Below are 21,375 nucleotides of genomic sequence, written 5' to 3'. Positions count from 1 at the left end.
GCAGTACGCAGTGCCAGGACACCTTCGGGTAACCGTTGCTCATAAGAAATATAAATAACGTAACATAACAGAGCCAGCTTCCTACATGTGGCATTTCAGCTATCTTTTAACATTTTACAAAGTTTCCTATACCATTTCAAAAAAGCCTTTTTCATGCATAAAACCAAAAGTAAATTGTGCTCACATATTTTGTGAGGGTTCACATTCCACTCACAGCACATATTAAAACAAGCACTGTCCTTGTGGATAAATGTTTTATTATGTGGAGTGGAAAGTATTACTAAGTTTCACAGACAATAAAAGTACAACATGGACAGCCACAGCGCATCCTTCTCAGACACAAATAATAAGTTATGGACAGGTAGCAACAGCAGAAGGAACACCACACAATTCTCTCTCATATACAGGACAGGTATAACACAGGCAGCTAATGCACTAAAGAGTTAGAGGCATTAAAGGACGGTTGGACAATTTTCATAAATAGACATAAATATAAAGGTAGTACAAAAATCCTGCAAGAAATAGTTAAACCTGTTATAGAATTATCATTCATATGTACTCACATTGGATGATGAATGCTCACCTACCTAACATTTTATGCTTTATTATTGGGTCTAATATTTTGCACTGGGAAGTATTCATCAACACTGCTGTGCACTGGTTGCTATTTATTTATGGGGTCCCTATTTTGGGTGACGGTATGTCACTTATGTTGTCATTTATTTACTCCCTTTGTTAAACTGTCAGACATATTAAACATTTGTGTGGGTGAGTCTGCTACATGATTAAAACAGGAGTACTGACCAACAGACTCTACTTCACTTGTCCATCAACATGTGTTGGTACTTGAATATTGTCCTTCTGGGCTCAGACTGCTTCCCCAGGAATATAGTATATTGTATCAAATATTGTGAAACAATCCCTGCTTCATAGGGCATATTCACCAGCCTCAGAGGGGGAAGGGATGATGGGGCAGCCTCTCAACAGGATATTAGCAAGGTTGTCAGGATGCAGCATGTTTCCCAAAGTAAGTTGCTGTAATCACAGCCTGCACTACAACATAGACCATGCCTATGCTGCTATGTCACACTTGCAACGGACTGGGTGTGGGCAACAGGGGTGCATGAGACTGTGCACTATACACCAAACACCAAAGCAGCTTCTGCCTCTCTGCAAGCCCCTATAGGAAAGTGGTAATCTGACCGCAGTGTCCTATAATTCTTCACAACCCGATCTGTGTTGCATCCCTTCTAGAAAGGAAGTGCTGTGGACGTTTAAGAGAACAGTTCTCAGCTCAGCCTAGACCTCCTGCTCTTCTGCAAATGTCAGTGACTGCTACTGGAGGTGCAAACTTTTGGTTAAAAAAGTAGGTTTTGGATTGTTTCACTTTAGCACTTTAGATTGTTTCATTGGTCTAAGCGGCCTTTATTAAAATACGTGAACCACACCCTTTCAGCTATGACAATATTATTGATGACTCAAGAGGCAAGCCAGTTGCCTCGTTTCCTCCTATACAAGCCTTTTATTTTTATAGATGGAGGAACATTATAGGCTCCTAAACCATACACAAGAGTATCTTTTGTATAGTGTGCACCCTGAACTAATTCAATGTTCTCTCAAATGTGATGATCATGGAAATTGAGGCACAGCAGAGAAAGGTAATAGCCTAGGCTCAGTATGTTTCATCAAGCTTGTAACGTGGGATTGAAAACAGTTTTCCAGATTAGACATTGTGCAACTCCGACCAGGATGGATATCACATTATTTCGCCCTTCGGACCTGATGAACATTTTATTAGAGACTCAAGAACCAAGTCATTTGTTTTATGCCTCCTATACAAGGCATCTACTGTTGTCCTAAATATAACAACATTATGGTCTAATGAACTGTATACAAGAGAGGTTTTTCTACAGTGCATATTCTGAACAACATTTGCTCAAGTTGTTCTCAAATGTAATTATTTATCACTGAAAGGGAAGCAGAGGAAAGAACATTGCCCCGGATCATGCAGTTTGGTCAAGCTGAGAAGCTGTGATTGAAACCAAGGTTTCTAGGTCAAAGGCCCACAACTAGTTTTGCACTGGGTCCAATAAATGTTTGACTGGCTAGACGGTAATGCAAGGGCATTCAAATTATCTATTTGTTCTAAAAGATGGGGCAGCAACAGTGGAAACACCCCTCTTCATAGAACAGCTGCATCTTGGGCAAAAACAGAGCAAGCATTGCTTTTTCAGGGGACAGGTAAACCTAGGGTCACATCAGCACCGGCAGGTATCAATCAGACAACAGCAGTGCAAGCTTTGTTTTTTCACAGAACAGGGAGAAGCAAAGCAAGCATCCCTCTCTCACAGAAGCCAGTAAGGGCAATGTCCACTCCTAATTCCTCAAAGCAGATACTGCACCGCAGAGCAGTGCAAGCTTTCATTGCTCACAAAATAATGACCCCCCACCAGAACTCATTTTCTTTCGCCTCACCACTTTCCATGTCCATCAGCCGCCACTGTATTGTAGTAGAGAAGCTGTTTGAGCACCTTGTAACATAAATCAAAAACCCAACAGGAGTCAAAACCCTGTTATCCACAACCAAAACCTTAACACCTGATAACGTACTAAGCAAAATTAGACATTAAAGAAAGGTCATAAAGTCAACTCTGCCCACGATTAATACAGGAAAACCCTTCTATTGTCTAACCACTAATCTAGAATTTGTATTCCAATCCTACGAAACTGAATACTTGCGTCTTTGCAGAACTTCCATTGAATGGAATGGAGAACGCTCCAGAGCAAAAATTGTTCCCCAACTAGGTACTTATTCACTAAAGCATGACTGGCCTATGCAGCACAGCAGGATGTAGTGTCCAGTTAACCATATCCTCAGTAAACATAGACACCAAATACTGGAGGGTGATGTAAAGGAGCAACTTGTTTTGACAGACAATAGTCATCTAAGGACCACTAAGGGTGGCACAATGTGTGCTGCAGCCCTTAGAGGTCTTACCTGGTCACAGTGCCCTTGGTGCACATGGTACCTTTTACAAGAGATTTGCAGGTGGCCAGAGAGGTGCCTATTGTGGGTACAAATATCCAGTTTTGGGAAAGAACACAGGCCGTGAGAACCTTATCGGCAGGGACCCAGGACACATCAACTTAAAGTGCAACAGAAATCAGGTAAAGAGTGTGGGGGGGGTTACTGCAAAAGAAACCCACTTTCCTACAGTGATTAAACACCATCTCTTCCAAATACCAAATCAGAATTTTATGTATTAATGTATTGAAAACCAAACTCTAGTCGCAAAACACTAATAATTTACTGAGCACAGAAGTGTAGTGCTAATGCATTTGCAACTGGGAAGAGGTCCCCAGGGGACCCTTTCCCCATTGTGGATGAAAAAAATAAAAGTTTAAGAGGAGGCAGTGGTCCACGGCCTTACTGTCGATTCTTAAACAAACAAAAGCCAAATAAACAGAAGGCAAGATAAGAATTTTTACAGAATAAACTGTTTAGCAGTGCTTAGAAACATAAAGCGCCAACCATGGCTATCTGGTCGTGCATGACCATGGCAAATCCTAAACTTCAGGCTGACAGCGAAGGAGCGTGGATCGGATTCAGGGAAGAGCTTTGGCCAGCTGAACGGTACCTTAGATGCGTCAATGCCAAGGAAGATGCATGGAGAAAGGGAGGCGATATGTCGCTATCTAGCTCACAGATGAGCTATGTGTTGGTTCCGAGCTGCATGAAGTCGAGGATAAGACTAGAGTCAAGAAGCAAAGAACAGATTGCATGGTAATGTAGAAAAATACTTCTTTCCACAGAATGGAAACAATTTGCCTCTTTCTACTATTCATGTGGCCAAAGTATTATAAGCAACTGTGCATCACCTTGTAAATGAGAAACTCATTTTGATATTGGAGCATATCCTCGTGTTGAGAACATCACTTTCGTCCTCCACTTGGATTGCGCACAGTCTTTTGTCATTATATTCATGCAAGTATTCAGAGGACTAGAGAATTTGTGATGTTAAATAGTCTCTGAAACAATTTTCTAGCACACTTCCATGATTGGAGGATTTTCACACATCTTGCCAGTCATTCAAGCAAAATACATAATAAAGCCATTGTTAATCCATGACTGTTGTGCTTGGAAATATATCTAACCATGCAAAAAAACATGTCCTGAAAGTGACATTTGCCGCACCTGTGAAAGAAGAGATAAAACACAATGTGAAAAGACTAACAAAATGATATATTAAATGCAAACTGACGACAAGTATAAGTTTAAATTATTGGTGGAGACTCTTGGAAAAGAAGGCACAATACTGTGTAGAACCTACATGCGGTCTGGCTTTTATTGATGCCAAAGTGGAATGCAGGTCCAATAAGAGCAAGCATACTTTTCTAGAAAAATATTTTCCTTTTCTGCTCCAAGTAGAAGATGCAGGTAAGATTTGCAGTCTATGACGATGCTGATATGCCACCTCAGACAAACACATTAATCATGAACACCTCTGTTCAGAAAGGTATATTAGTGCCCAAATGTGCTGCTCCACCCCTAAACAGATTGGACGGTGGCTGACCATTTGATAGGAATCTCAAATCAAAAAATAAATAAACAAATCTTTGTTTTTTACATAGATATATTGTAGAAACTTCAGTGCATGATGAAACAAAACTCTAGTCTGACAGGGCACATGTTTCTGATAAGCACCAACATAGATTCAAATAGGCACGGTGCAGTGTGCTGCATTACCTCATTATTCACATTAATTTATCAGAAAGGTCCCCTGAAGGCAGACATAGTGATAGTTATTTAAATGGAATAATGGTCAGGGACATTGTGCATCATTGTATGCAAGTTGCATCTGCCATCCTTACTCTAAAAATGTATCTTCAAAGTACACATAATGAACAGTCCAGGTGATTAGCATATATCCAGGGCAACGAATACCCGAAGACATCATGGAAATCCTTTTCCCTAGAACCCCTTGCAGTGGCCAGTCTGCTGTCAACAAATGCAGTGCAGTGCACTTTCTCCTCTCCATGGCAGGGTCAAAGGATGATGCAGCACCTGCACAGGCGTTGTCCGCTGCCTCCCATCGAAGGAGGTGGAGTTACAGGAGCAAAATATGCATGAACCTTTACTTCTGGGAGATGAGCCTGGTAGGAAAAACAAGAGCTGTATTGAAATTTTCATAAAATAGGAAAATGCGAATAGGATTAATTTGACTTTTAATCAAAGTCCAAAGTAAATATATTTTACTAGACCAGTAGATGTCTGCCCTGATAATTTTGTTCCATGCAATACAGTGAAAAGGTTTTAGGTACACGTTCTCCAGAATTTCCCAATTAATATTGGCTAAATATTGGTAACTACTATATATTTAGAGAAGAGATTCCAGATGTCCTTTTAAGATTATGAGCTCACGGTAATATCGTAGGGAGTGTCCCACATGATTTAAATATGAAATTCGGTTAGATCATGTGGCCTATCATTAAAATATGCAGCATCGGCCCACGTTGCTCGCAGGTTGGGGGGGCGGTGCGAGGGGTCACGGGGTGGGGGGAGAAATCACAGGGGTGTCGCGGAGGGGGATCATGGGGAAATAAAAAAAACATGTAAGCTTACCCTTCTGCCGCGCCAGGTCCTGCGTGTTCTCCTGCTCTCCTGCCTCCGACAGGAAGCAGGCTGCCAGGCTCCCTCCCCTAAGCCAATCACAAATCTGCAAGCAGCATTGTGATTGGGTGGGACGCCGCCCAACCAGAGGCTAATGGGGTGGCCATGTTCACCATGCGGGCTGCTATGCAGCCCGCATGAAGAAGGGCAGAGTGGGTATGACTGGTTTGGGCAACCCGAGAGGGCCGACCAAACAGTCTTTGCACACTCAGGAGTGGGCAAACCACTGCTCCCCTGCCCAAAGGGCAGAGCAGCCCCTCCCAAACACAATGTGCAAAGGAAACATAAAATGCTAATAATTTATTACCATTTTATCTTTTGGTGTTCTCGCACTGCGAGAAAGCAATGGGGCAATGCTCCTCCGCCGTGGAGGAGTCGCCCCTGAAAATAACATGCTATGAAATGGAGTTTGGGCAATGTTGTAGAGATCATGTGATGACAACTGAAGGTAGGATTAGTGCTGACAAGTTCATCAGGAATTGATTAAAAGATTCTGAACCGATTGCAGATGTGGTGAATTTAAAGGAGAGTCTGTGATCGGATAAGGGACCTAATATTGATGCATACAATATCGAAAAACATAAAAATATCGGACATTTAGCATCATCCACAAAAATACAGACTTTCTATACTCAACTAGTAAAAGCACAAATATAATGAACAAAACCTTCATTAAAAATACAGATTTTTAACTATATAGAAAAAAAGACATCGGATACAAAAATATTACCTTTAAATTAAAATATATTATATCAATAATATCAAAACACACAGTATTGATGACAATATTATCACCAAAATACCAAATAATCACTAGTGAATGTATAAAAAAAACTTCCCATAAAGCAAAAAGCTTTCACACACATACTCAAATTCACAAAGATATAGTGACATTTACTTGCCTCGGAAAAAATATATAACAATACAATCCCCCAAAAATATAAGCATGAATTAGAAACTTTTAAACTCCAATCAAATATTAATATATAATAACTTGTATTCAAAACTATATATCACACAACAAAAATAATACTTAAATTAGCGTTTACCATAGAAGGACGAAACTAACAAAACAAATTCAAACTAAAACTAAACTAGCCAATGAAATAAAACAATGAACAACTTTAACCAATACAATCAAATAAACAATTAAATCATCAATATAAAAGGCACACTTAATTTAAGCAACTGACTACTTCAAAAACGACAAACGTTAAAAATACGCGGAAACTCTGCCAGATTTTCTCACCAAACCCCTACAGGAAAAAAAAATATATACTTAAACAACTACTTAACCAAAAAAGCACAACTTATATTTACACTGGTGAAGCATAGGCAAGCAAGATGGGCGCGTAATCGTGTTTCTCCTGATCTCCCATCTGCACACGAAAAAAGCAAAAGCACCTGACGAGGGAAGATACTCTCTGTGACACTCCCAAAAAGCAGAAAGATAATTCAAATGAGAGGACAGTGAGTCTGGTTACACAATATAACACCAACAGTAATAAAGTCCAGAATATCCCTAAAAAGTACTGGGGTTTGGTACTAGATGTACCTGGGTTGAAAAGTTGCATTTCTGATGCACCCACACTAACTTACCGTAGGGGAAAAACTTTACGGGATGCCTTATGCCGGAGTTATGTAATCAACAAAAAGTCAGAATACCTGGGTACCCTCCAAACCACTTGGCTTCTACATTTGTGCTTCTTGCAAGGTCTTTCCCTTTGGCCGTAACAAAACTACTAGTTTCACATATAATAACTCTGTGTCCTACAATATTGCACATTTTATAAATTGCAATACTACTCATGTAATTTATGTGCTGGGATGCGATTGTGGCACCATTTATGTGGGTAGCATGGTACGCCCATTAGAAACCCGTATACAGGAACATCGAAGGGCGATACTCAACAAAGACAGCCGTTACCTCCTTAGTGACCACTATAGGGATACACATCCTATAAACAACACATTCTGGTTCCACGGTATTGATCGCATCCCAGTGGGGAACAGAGGTGGAAACTGCAAACTTATTGTCTGACAAAGGGAGGCATAATGGATCTGTCCCCTCCAAGCCACTTTGATGGGACATAATACAGATAAGGCGCTACACTATTTCTTACGTTAAAATTTGATGTGTATTTATACCATGTTGCATGGTTTATTTCACTTATTTTTGACAACCCATGTTTCCCACATATCTCTCTCTAGTCTTATTTATTTAGGATCCCCTATTGATCTTTCCAGATCAGGTCCTCTTTACTGTTTTCTTTGTTCTCATGCACTTAGGTGCGGGTTCTCTTATTCTTTACATTTATCCGAAATACAGGGATTACTTATCATGATTCCGTCTTGGCTATAATTTGAACCCTCCGGATTTGGGACGTTTTATTCAGCTGAGCATTTGCTTTTTAAAGATATTAGTTCACTCTGCTGCCTTATTTATATTCTCTGCATTTTTTTGTTATTCAATTGAACCATTTTTCCTTATATATTGAGGCAAATTCGACACATATCAGCCACTCTAAGATGGCCGCTGTTGTATTTGTCCTTAACCACTGGTCTAATATGTTCCTTCTATGCCCTTTACGAGACTCCGGTGACCAGAACTCGTAACATTATGTACATTTTTATTGCTTTTTTGTTATTTAATTCTATCACTTCCCCTCTTACATTGAGGCACATTCGGCACATATTAGCCACTTTAAGAAGGCCGTAGTTGTGTTCGTCTTGAACCATTGGTCCAAGATGTTCCTCCTACGTCTCTTTCTTGAATCACGTGACCGTAACTCGCAACGTTACATAGCGGTTGTTTTGGTCTTTAAATAATGGCGCCACTCAGTCCAGGCCAGCCCTGTAGAATATCATGCCGATATACGACAAGAAGCTGATATAAAGGTAAGAGGAGCGTGATTCTTAGCTTAAGCACTCAGTTAATTAGTCGATCCTTTATTTTCCTCTGCACTTCCTTTACGCCTTAAATACGATGCGGCACATGGCTTCCAGGGGGCGGCACCATATAGTACTATTATGGGGCATTGGGTATGCTTTATTGCTTTCATAGCGTCCCAAGCCTTGGCTATTAGGCATGATTTCCATTCTGATACTCTCAGCTTAAGGACGCCGCAATGCTCTTATTACTACACGGCTTTTTGCTATGCACTGTGGCATTAATTATATCTTTTGTTTATACCCTTCATAGAATTAATTTAATACGGTTTAGTAACCCTGGTAAAGTCGTTTGAAACCTACATATGTTCATATTAGTGAATTTTCAAAATTAATTTATTACTGTAATAGTGACTTGTAATGGCCCTTGAGGCATTATTAATGTAGTTACTCACCACAGCATTTGATACAACCCCATTTTTTAATATTTAATATTGCATTCCTTATCAAATTTGGAGTGCTAGTTTTAAACAAGCACTTACTAGAATGTTTTTCACCGTTTTAGTAGGTATAATGGCCTTGTTGGGGTGCATCCCTTCTAGCACCTTCTTTTTCAGTTTGTTTTTCCTGCTTACCTGGCCAGTGTATAAATCTGGGATTTATCTATATGTGATAAGTTGCTTTTATATCGTGCCTTTTCGGTCAGAGAGGTGGATTATATATCTCTACGTGTGGTTTTCATTGAACTTGGTGCTGCCACAATGGAAGACTTGGTTTTACAATTGATATTGGTCATTCTTGCTTGATAGAACACACGCTATGGCTCTTTTGTACGCAATATGTTGTGAACCAATTGTGCCGTTTTCAGTCACGGAGGTGGATGATATATCACTATGGGTTACTTTGGTTAAGTGTGGCATTGGTTGCTATACATTCAAGTCGTCTAAGATTGGCTGCAAAGTAATATTTGGTGTTATTTCTGATATTCGTCATCTTTGTTTGACAGTACATACAGCATGACTTCACATCAATAAAGTCTCTTGACGGAATAGTGGTGACTGGGACCTTGCCTTATTTCCATTATATTACTCAAGATACTTGAAACCCCGCAGTTCTTGGGTGCGAGGTGAGTCTGCCTTTTTAATGATTATAATAAGGCATTACTTCTGGAATATTCAGCTTGATGGAGCTAAATATGTTTTATAAATATTTTTTATTTTTTTGGCTGCTGTTTGTGCATAACTATAAGGCTATATGTCTGATAGCACATTTTGATTTTTACTTCATGAGATTACTATTATGTTACCATACTTTATGAATCTCTACTCTCAGGATTCACCACCAGCTTATCTTTCTGACTTTTTTCTTTGACTCAGATTTCACAACACATACCGCTATTGAGGCCAATTTTGCCCTCTGAGGTTCAATTTCACCCTTCATACTTTTCACAACCAGCGACGAGCTGGATATTTAGGAGGTGAGTTACAGCCTACACTTTTTATGTGAACATACCCCAATAGTGGGGGGTTAACAACAATTCCTATATGAATGGTCCCTTTAGTTCCATGTAATGGGAGGGTCATTTTATTGTATAGATTTGTCCAATTCACATCTTTTTAGATATGGAGATGTTCTAAGTTTCGATATATAAAAATAAAAATTCTTCCTTACTACACAAAAAATTTAGCAATGGTTTGTGAAGTTTCCATATTTGATTAAAAAGGTGTGTAGTTTTGCTATGTTACATTTTTGTTTTCATTTAGTAAGTTTTGTTGATGTCTTCCTAATGTTTATTTGATATATTTATTATTCATGTGAGGTTTTGTTATATGAGTTTTGGGCAGTCTGAAATTATTAATGTCTTTTTGATGTTTGTTAATGTGTTATTGATGTCATGTCTTGTCTATAATGTTACAGCCCTGACGAAGTTCCCTCGGGCAAAATTGGAAACGAAACGCATTGGCTGTGTGCCAGTTTTAAAGATTGATTGAATAAAAGAAACCATTTTGGAACAGATTCTTGCTTGCTTGATTGACTCCGCAATGAGTGCACCTTCCTTTTTTTCTTGAAAATTCGACTACTACTGACACATCCGGACAGCGGGTGCGGGAAGTGATTGCCCCACTTTCTAATATATTGCACATGTGGACTGGATGTGCTTGACCTTGGTCCACCATTTGTTCTTTATCTGTTAGCAAGAAAAAATCCAACATTATCCTGCGTTGTCGGCATAGCGATTCACCCCAGATGGCATCACTGATCTCCTGAACAGACCTCGGCCACAGGCAGGGGTCTGAAACTATCTGGGCCCAGGACAGAGAGTAATATGTAAAAATGTTTAGTAAACCTATACATAAATGTTAACAAATATGAAGCATGTAAAACATATCAAAATATGTTATAAAATGTTTAAAATATATAAAGTATAAATTAAATAGTACAAAATATATACGATTTAATATATACTTATTTTTGTTTTTAAATATTGTAAAAATGTACATTAAAAAGATAAGAAATGTTAAACTGTTAAGCAGTATAAAATAAAAGTTAAAAATAAACACACAATTTATACATAATTTACAATTTTTAATAAAGAAATTAAAGAAATATTTCATTTACTTAATGTTATAGAAATACTTGTATCTGACAAGCAATAAATAAAAATAGAAATGTCACAATTCACAATTAATACATTTTGAAAAAACTAAATAAAAGAAAAATTTCTTTATTACATAAAACAATGCATTCAATAATATTTTTGTATACAAACTTACACCTAATTATTTTTGTATAATTTCTAATGAACTATATCTACAATATACAAATTAAAGTAAAAAATTTAATAAAAAATTGATAGACACTAAAAGGCTGATAGTCACCATTCATAGTCCAATCCGACCATACTGGGGGAAGGTGTTGGAAACTAAAAGGGCTTAAATGTATTATTCCCACACCAATCTAAACCAATTTGGGGAAAGTACTCAAAACTAAAGGGGATACATGTACTATTCCCTCTCCACTCTAAAACAATTTGGGGAAGGTATTTGACACTAAAGGGGTGACATTTACTATTCCCACTCCAATCTAAACCAATTTGGGAAAGGTGTTTGCCACTAAAGGGGTGACATTTACTATTCGCATTCAGTGGCATGGAAATTTGAGGGGGCCCCCTGCAAAGTACATAGAGGGAGCCCCTTAAAGCCAGGGGCTTGCTTCCAGTGCACAGTGTGTTGGGGACTATAGGGGTGACATTTACTATTCACATTACAATCTATACCAATATGGGGACAGTATTGGAGAATAAAGGGTTTACATTTACTATTCCCACTTCAATCTAAACTAATTTGTGGAAGGTGTTGGACTCAAAAAAGGTGACATTTGACAATCCCACTCCTATCTAAGGGTATTTGAAAAAAGTGTACAGCATTAAAGAGGGGAATTTTACAATAGACACTTCAATATAATTAATTTTAAACAAGGTAATACAAGTTAAACAACTTGAACACATAATTAATACTGCATACTCCTGCACATTTTTTTACTACATAATACATTTTAAAATTTTCTGAAAAAAATACCCTAAACTACAAACGTAAATATACAAATGTATAAATATAAACAAAATGTGTTTACTATTAGTAATAAAATATTTTCAACTTTTTTTAACATTCCTAAACTTTAAACCATAAAATAATAAACTATTACTCCAAATTCAAAAATTATAAAATATAAAAATATATACATACTTTAAAAAAAATGTATAAATATAAAATATAATTTTTATTAGAAGATATAACATTTTCTACAATGTAAATTTTTTGTAAAATTAAAAACGAATTACTAAAAAATATAAATATCTTATTTTAATAAAAATGTGGTTGTATAGTTCGTTTTTTCATTTTAATAAGATGTTTTACCATTGATATATATTAATAAAATGAAAATTGCAATGTGCAAAAAAATTTGAATATTACAAAATACAAGATGGAAGAGAGCAGGCACCACTAGTAGCACCAACCTCCACCCGATACTAAACAAAAGCCTAGGTAGCGCTTCAAATCCTGAAGCAGAAAAAAGTGCTGCGTGCATGAATAAAAAGACTCCCCAAAAAAAGCGCTGTATGTAGTCAAAACAAGCAATATAGACACCAAAAGTGAACAGATTCAGTTAAAACACACATATAAAAAGTTCTAATTTGATAAAAACACAGTCTTATGTAAAACATTCCTAAAATCTTAGCAGAGCACATTTTCATCTTCAATGTCAGCATCCTGTGAAGATTTCTTACTCTTTGTCACAGGTGATCCTCTGTGGTGTTTAGATTCTAGTTTGTCAGCAGAGGAGGTGGCTGCAAGCACTGTACCAAATAGAAAACTATAAAAGTCTCCTTTTGTGCACTGCCTTCATGGAAGGGCTTGAGGGAGCACTTCTCACAGAATCTTCCCCTGAAGAGGGGCACCTCCTTTAGAAGGAGGAATATTCTCTTTTGTCATAAGGAATCATGCCAACCTCCTCTCTCAATCCTTAAGACTCTTAGCGGAGAAAGACTTACGAATCTTACATTCCGCTGACTTATGCTTTGGATAAACACAATAAATACACTGAAAATGCGGGTCATCAGAGTAAATTTTCTAGTGCTGCAAGACAAACAGGTTTTAGAGATCTCTTCTCTTTATCAACCATGGTGACAGTTGTTTGTCAGACCAAAAGATCTCCCTGGCCCAGAAATTGTAACGATAAATCTTCCCTAAAGCAACTCACAATACTGTAGTGCTGAAGATAGGCTGTTTCAAATCCAGAGCAGACCGAAATGGAAATAATTTCAGGTACCCTGAAAGGTTAGAGCAGAGCTCTGACAGGGTACTCCCTCACACATGACTTGTGGTTGAAATCTGAGCTATGGTGGCCTCTGGCGGGAGTAGGAGGGCTTAAGCTTCCACCTCATTGGCTGAAGTTTGGGTTATTTCATATTAGGTGGATGGTCAGTAAACAGACTTTGTTGTTTCAGGCCTTAGGTCTTTTTGCATATTATGCTATAGATTGTATATTTTTATACTGTATACTCCTATTTTAATGTACCAGGGATTCCTAGACACAACAGGGAATGATTTAAGCATGTGAATATCAAAATATACAATATTGGAGAATGTGCACTTCTACTTTTCCCAACTCAAGCCAAATATTCCTTCAGCATACAAGGCTTCATGTGAAAAGCAGAGCACACCCCGGCCCTTCATTTGTCTCAGCTCTGCAAACCCCAACTCTTTGTCCAAAAGTCCTACATCTAAATCTCGCTGGTTGGACCACCAGTAGAGCACCTCAAGACTCCACTGATGTAGTCTCAGATCTATTGCAAGCAGCAGATGGACTGTTTGCACCTAAGACAATCAACACCCAGCCTCCACTCTACACTGCTCCTCTTCCTGCATCCTGGTTTGCTGGCCACCTTTGTGATATGGGAGCTCCGGCATGGATGAGAGAGGGAACCAAGTGCTCCCACAATCTCCTGCACTGTTTTTCCAGCTCTGAATGCTTAAAGTACTTAATCCTCTAGCCAGCTAACTTTCTGGATCGTATACGTGCAAGCAGATCTGATGATGCCTCACATTACACAGATGAGTAAAAGAGGAGGGATGGTAGCAACATAGGCAGAAATAGAAGGCATATACCTCTGTTATAACTGCAATGCCACCGCATGGTCAACCATCAATATGTTTACATGTGACTACAAATGTAGTTTTGGGATGAACTGCTTCTGGGAGGTTGCTACCTAATGCTTATTATGTTTTCCGCCATAAAAAACAATCATGAATGCTGCAAAGTGACTAGTGACTATAGCATCTAACTTCTACAACATGGATATATACTGGGGCTGATCAACCAGACAGTCATTTTGGAATGGCTACAATTCTACAAGCTGCGGCTGTGATAAATGGTGATGTAGTAATGTGCAGATTACTTAACGGATACTCTTCAATAAACAGCCTCACTAATTTCTTCCTCACAACACTTATTCTTCAAATTCTCTTAGTGAAGGCTAAAGCCTGACATATACACGCAAACAGGGAGGGAAGGGAGTCCGAGGAGAATTTTAAAGACCTTTGAGTATTAACTCCCCAATTTAATCTAAATCACAAAAAAATAGATCCCTCGGGTCTGGAAGTCTAACAAGAATAAGAGAAAGTGTCCAAGAAGGTACTTTAGCGCCCCCTGGGTTATCCCTTTATTAAGACAAAATTTCTCACCCACCATAGGTGGCATGCTTCATCATTGGGATTCTCCTCATGTCGGGATACCCAGTCCCGGCAAGGGCTACAATACCCTCACTGAGAAGGAGGAGCTCAGGGATGTTTTATTTCTAATTCAGGGTATACTAAATACCACAATGATGAGTCACAAAGCAGGCCAGTTGAGAGATGCACGCAAAAAAAGGGGGTAGTGGTAGTGAAAGGAAAATAATGGCTACCAGGTACGTAATATGGCTTCAGTTACACGAACCGGGGGCAGGATTAAAAACAGGGAACTGGCAGGAGTAACATATACCTGCAGTTAGTGACAATAATGGTCTACATGTTTAAGTCTATTGACCCTCCCTAGAGGTGTTGTGGATTTCGTCAGGACCAACTTGTGCTGCTGCTTAATGAATTAGTGTATCCACTTTCCAGTGTAGTGTAAACCAGGACAAACAATAACAGATATTCAAGAGAAGTTTCTGAGTGTCTCGAAACAATGAAAAAACGTTAAAGAAAGAGGCTGCAAAACCAATGATCCTTTTCGTCCCCAGCATATTTTGCAGGGGATTCACTGGTAATACCTATACAGGGGCATAATTGAAAAGAACTCATTTAAGTAATCTATATAAGGTCATTCAATTGTACATCATGGATATCACTTCTTTTATTTTACAAGGTTGTATAGAAAAGTAATATAAATGTTTTGTGAAGTTACTTTTTTCCACAGCAAAAGCAATAATCCACTAGAGCCAAATTTTAGGGGGGCTACAAAAAATTTCGGAGAGGGGGTGAGGGGGAATAATTCTTCCAGCAATAGGCAGAATGGAGATGAAGGGGTGATAAAACAACAAAGCCTCGTGTAAAAAGTAAATGGTCTTTTACATACCTGTGAAGTACTGCGATAAGCTCAAAACGGTCTGTGTATGTAACCGGCAAGCTGTCTCACCCGGGCTGACACACACAAAGGCAGGGGGGTGGAGGGGATGAAGCCCTTTGAGCCCTATGGGCGTTGCGCGCCTTCGTCTTCATGTCTTACCCGTATATTGGGGGAGAACTGACCTCACCATAACCTGGCATGCAGCTCAGGGGAGGGGCACCTCTCTGTAAAAACATGAGAGATGAGTGAATAATCTCAATTGCATCTCGTTTTACAAACGTAATCTGTCAGGCATTTCTGGAAAAAATTAGTGTGATGCCAAGATAGAGTTTATCTAATTCTCACAAGTTATCAGTACTAAATGCATCCCAACTAAAGAGGTGTCCACTAAAACAGGATTGTTTCAAATGAAAATGAGACACGATGGAAAGACATATCTGTTTAAGTAACCATAACCCAGGTTAATTCATAGTATGGGGCCCATTCGTGTCTCAGTTCAGGCAAATCCCAAACTAATCTATGTTAACCAACAGAAGGATTATTTTGGGGGCATTGAAATGTTGTGTGTCAGGAGAGATCTCGCTATATTGGAAAAACGCCTTACCTCGCAGTCATTACCCCTGGCCCCGTAGCCAGCGGCGGAAGGAGAAAGCAGCGATGCGGCTTAGTTGCCTTGTTTTGAGCAAATGCAGAAAGGCGTGTCCTGCGGTCGCAGAATGTCTGACATCATGTCAGGAGAGCGACAATAATGCTGGGTGTGGTAGTTCTATGGTACGGTCTTCTCGAATACAGCGAGGTTTGTTCACGTAGTAGATCGCCCAATATTAAAATAGACTGTTTGAAAGGGAAGTGGGGCAGCTAGTCTCCAAAACACAACTTTTAAAACACTAGCTGAAATGCAGTAGCATATATACAATTCCTCCTGGGACCTCTTGTAATTGTGCTCAAGGGCATGTTCTAGTGCGAATTTTCTATTTACTTAAAAATGCTCTAAATTCATGAAGCTAAAGTGAAAATAGACTTAATGGAAAATGTTTAGCAATAGATTGCATTAGCTAATCAAGCCAGATAACTAAAAAGTATTTTTGTATATATTCTTAAAGGCTAATATTTCATAATATAAGTATGAAGATGATACAGTGTTTGTTGATACAGTGTTAGTTGTAATGGTTAATCAAACAAAGTGTCATAACCCTTCAGTACTTCGTTATTGCATCTTCTACCTGGACATTAATTCTTTATTCAGTTAGTATTGAATTCACAAATAGTATTCATAATATATTCCCTTTTCAGTAAAATAAATGATAAGTATTTATATCAGAATCTCAAAAAAGTGATGGTTACATACGACTCATGTGGAGTTCATTTTATGGTGATTGAGGTGCAAGGAATATCATAATTAAGTTCATTTGTGTCGCTATGTAGCCTATAGACCAATTTTTGTTCTCTTCAAAATAAGAAACATGTAATGTCAACAATGTGTGAAGGGATGTGAGGCAGATCAAGAACTGTCCACTTGAGATCATCTGCTGTATGACACTTTTCTAGATGATAGGTTCGTTTTTTTTGCCTGTTTTTGCAGCGAATAGACTTATGTTCCATAATCCTTGTCTTGATTTTACGAGTTGTCATTCCTACATAACGTAGTACACATGGAAGACAGGTTTGTCACTATTACAGTTGGTATGCCATTTCATTTCCCAAGGTCTCTCAGTACCAATGTCAATAGAGGTTGTGTGACACGTTTGAAAGCACATCCCACACGAGCCGCAAGGGAAATGTCCTCTCACCGCAGGTAGTCCCCAAAAGGTGTCTTGATTCCAGTTCCTCTTGTCCGGCATTCTTGTGTGTACCAATCTATCCCTTAAATTGGTAATTCTTTTAAATGTGAATAGAGGTTTTTCAATTGAAATTTTGCCAGTATTTAAAATGTTCTAGTTCTTACAGATAGATTTTTTTGATCTGATTGGAGAATGTGCAGAAAGTGTTTACAAAGTTCCGTCTAGACTGATTCCTTAGGTGGGGCAATTTCTAATAGTGCATCTCTATTATTTTTCTATGACCTCTTCGCTGATCTGTGTACCAAACGTATTGGCTAATCTCTCTTCCTTAATAAGGAGGTCAAAATCTCAGCATGTTCTTCATATTTTTCTGTAGAAGAACAATTCCTCCTAAGGCGTAAGAACTGTCCAAAAGGGAGGTTTTCTCATAGAGACCTCAGATATGAACTGTTATAAGATATCAAGGCACAGAACTACCATTCCCAACAATATTGCCACTCTCCTGACACCAATGTGAAGTCAGACCTTCTGCGACCGCAGGACACGCCTTTCCGCGGTCGCTCAAAACACGGCGAATAAGCCGCATCAGTGCTTTCTGCTTCTGGCAGCAGACTACGGGGGCTGGGGTACCGACTGCGAGTTAAGGCACTTTTCTGATATAGTTTGATATCTCACGACACATCAAAACACAACTCATGCCCCCAAAAGAATCCTTCTGTTGGCAAACATAGATTAGTTTAGGATTTGCCCAAACTGAGACACAAATAAACCCATACGATTGATTAACCTGGGTTCTTTTTAATTAAGCAGAGATGTCTTTCCATCTTGTTCCATTTTCATTTGAAATAATCCCGTTTTAGTGCACAAATCTTTAGTTGGGACACATTTAGTGCTAATAACTTGTGAGAATTAGACAAACTATACCTTCACATCAGACCAATTTTTTCCGGAAATGCCAGACAACAGATAACATGGGATGAGAGTGAGATTATTAACATCTCTCATGTGTTTTACAGAGCGATGCACCCCCCTGAGCTGCATACCAGGTTAAACGACAGATTTTACCCACAATGGTCGAACATATAAACTCCAGGATCAGAGTAACTCTGCGGGTGTAATCTATGCCATTGTTTGCCCCTGCAGCTTTATGTATGTAGGACAAACCATACAAAAAATAAAATGCCGCATACTCCAGCACTGCAGCCGCATTAGGTGTAAAGTACAGGGCGCACCTTTAGTTGACCACTTTACCTCGTTCGTGCACACAACAGACATCCTCAGATGATGGGTGATAGAGAAAGTCAGACCCAATCCCATGGGCGGTGATTTTTACAGTGTACTATGTAAAAGGGAATGTAGGTGGATACACTCTTTGGATACACGTGGTTTGAATGAATCTGAAGAAATCAGTAGACTGGTATCTGTGTTGACCTACAGTTAATCCCACCTCTGAACCCTTAATCAGCACAGGCATTCATGTAGGCCTATACACTAGGGCTCTAGTGTTAATTTTGACCTCCTTGATGCATGATCAGTAGCACATTCCATCCTGTTATCTTATGAAGGGCATATACCACTCTTGATCTTGCTGTATATACAACTTGGTACCCTCTAGCACTGTACATTGGGTTCATAATATGGTATAGGTCATCCACTGTATATACTGCCTACATGCCCTTGAATGTATTAGTAATTCACTGTATATAAGGTTTCTTTATTTGGTATTCACTGTAATAATTGCTCACCAGTCTATGGTAATTGGACAACATTACTGTGATTGCTAATATGCAGCCTAAGGTCCAATCTGTTTTCCATCATTCACTGTATATATTGGTCATGTGTTTTGTATTCAAGAAGACATTGTCTTTTTCTCCCCCTTTTTTAATCATTCACTGTATAAACTGGTTACTGTAATTATGATGACATTATCGCCGTTGATACAATTGTGGCACATTTTTTAATGTGGCCCACAGTATAACCTTTTCCATTTTAATCATCCCGGTTCAGTCACCCGAGGCCCCGTGAGTCTTTCTACTCTGGCCTTTAAACGCCGGTTGACACGTTCGCGCACGTTTACGCGGCTCCGGTCCTTCAATTACTGATAGTCTGGCCCTCCCGTACTGAACGCTGACAGTAAGGCCAGACGCGGATTCAGATGTTGGCTGCTCAAGGTAAATTGTAGTACTGTACTCTCGGGATGCGGTCCATTTACTTTGTCAACCGCGTATGATTTACACATAGAGAGTGAATCCCGCACCTCTCCCTCTATATTCCAGAGTACCGATCGATGCATCGTGATTGTTTCAAGAACGGTCACAACGGTCCTTTCAACTCCAATTAATAACCTACATTGAGGTATGTTCTGCCACCCTTAAATTATAGCAGGGGCCTTCATTATTGCCTTATACTAGAGGGGGATTCATGTTACATTTTCAATTTCTCCTTCCCCAGTGCCCGAGTGTACACACCGGCAGAGTAAAACCCTTGCCACGATACCCTGGGTGTGGACTAGACACATGCCCTTATCAGGCTCCCCTACATGCAATTCGCAGAGGGCAAGCCTTGTTTCATTCATACTTCATGTTGTATTATGTTTTTATGCAACAAACCGGACCTTAAATCGCCCCTTCTCGATCTCACAAGTGACTAAGCCTCCAGCCTATCACACTCCAGTCCTGATGAAGACCAGCATGGCCGAGGTTTCACTCACCCTTGAGCCCTAAGTCGGGTCGAAACGTCAACACCCCTGGATAGGCCTAGAGCCACTTCTGTGTGTCCTGTACCATGCGAAAAGGAATTTCATTCTGTATCTGTTCAAACCTATTCAATGGATGATATGTATTATAAATGTGGCTAGGCCGATAGAACGGTGATTGACGACCGGACCTACTCTATTTAAATTGTATTAAGTTCTTTTTCTTTCTATGACACCGAGTCTCTCCCCTTTTTCACTGACCTACACTGAGCACCTTTCCCATTTGCACGTTCCAATTTGGAGCAACCCTCCTTCTTTGTTAGGATACTATCTATTCAATTGATCCTTTACCAGAATTTAAGTTTAATAAATTGCTGGTTGAATAAGATGTTGGTTTGTTGCATTGTTCATTTGATGTTTAAATAATTAACTCAGATCCGTGAGCTTTTCTAATTACAATTTCCACAGCTCAGTTTTGTACTAACGAATTATACCAATTAGGTTTACTTATTCATCATTCATAATAAATCAGGTTCTAGGACCACTGTTTTTTGTACCACTAAATACCCAGGCCCAGGACTACCCTTGGGTTAACCCCATTTTTTGAAATGGCATACCAGGTTAAGGTGAGGTCAGTTCTACCGCAATATATGGGTAGGACATGAAGACGTACAATACATCTTCTCCTGCCATTATGCATTTTCTGAATATAGATTGATTTTTTGCTTTTGTTGTGGTAAAAGGCACTTCTCACACAACATTAATATAACTTTACTATGCAACCTTATAAAATAAGAGAGATGATGTCCGTGATGTACAATTGAATAACCTTATATACATTGTTTTAATGAGTTCTTTTCAATTTCGCCCTTGTATAGGTATTACCAGTGAATTCCCTGCAAAATATGCTGGAGACAAAAAGGATCATTGATTTTGTAGCCTCTTTCTTTAACGTTTTTGTCAGTGTTTTGAGATACTCAAAAACCTCTCTTGGAGTGGAGGAGTAATCTTGGGTGGACCATTTGGAGGAGATATAAGGTAAAGAAGTGGAGATTGTGGAAAAAGAAGCAACACCTTGGGAGAGAGTGGGTGAGGATGTAAGAGCTATGTTTGCACTAGGAAACATTAGAAATATAATTGCAAGACCAAGTTTGACACGAGCTGCCGGACCTGATAATATGCCAGCGATAATTATAAAAAAAAAAAAAAATCACCCAGATTTGTGGGCT

The 21,375-nt window shown here is 39.0% G+C and overlaps 1 protein-coding gene across 1 annotated transcript in view; it reads right to left on the bottom strand.

Annotated features, from left to right (window-relative positions):
• Positions 1–4,317: 4,317 nt before the first annotated feature.
• The window catches only part of FBXL2 (F-box and leucine rich repeat protein 2), a 477,680-nt gene continuing 460,622 nt past the window's right edge, over positions 4,318–21,375 (bottom strand). The window contains exon 15 of the mRNA XM_078688338.1: positions 4,318–5,154. Coding sequence (XP_078544464.1) covers positions 5,047–5,154 — 108 coding nt within the window. The 3' untranslated portion in view covers positions 4,318–5,046. The remainder of the gene's footprint in view (positions 5,155–21,375) is intronic.

Source organism: Lissotriton helveticus, chromosome 4_1 (genome assembly GCF_964261635.1).
Source record: "Lissotriton helveticus chromosome 4_1, aLisHel1.1, whole genome shotgun sequence".
In the NCBI taxonomy this organism is placed as follows: Eukaryota; Metazoa; Chordata; class Amphibia; order Caudata; family Salamandridae; genus Lissotriton; species Lissotriton helveticus.
This window is presented reverse-complemented; position numbering and strand designations above follow the sequence as displayed.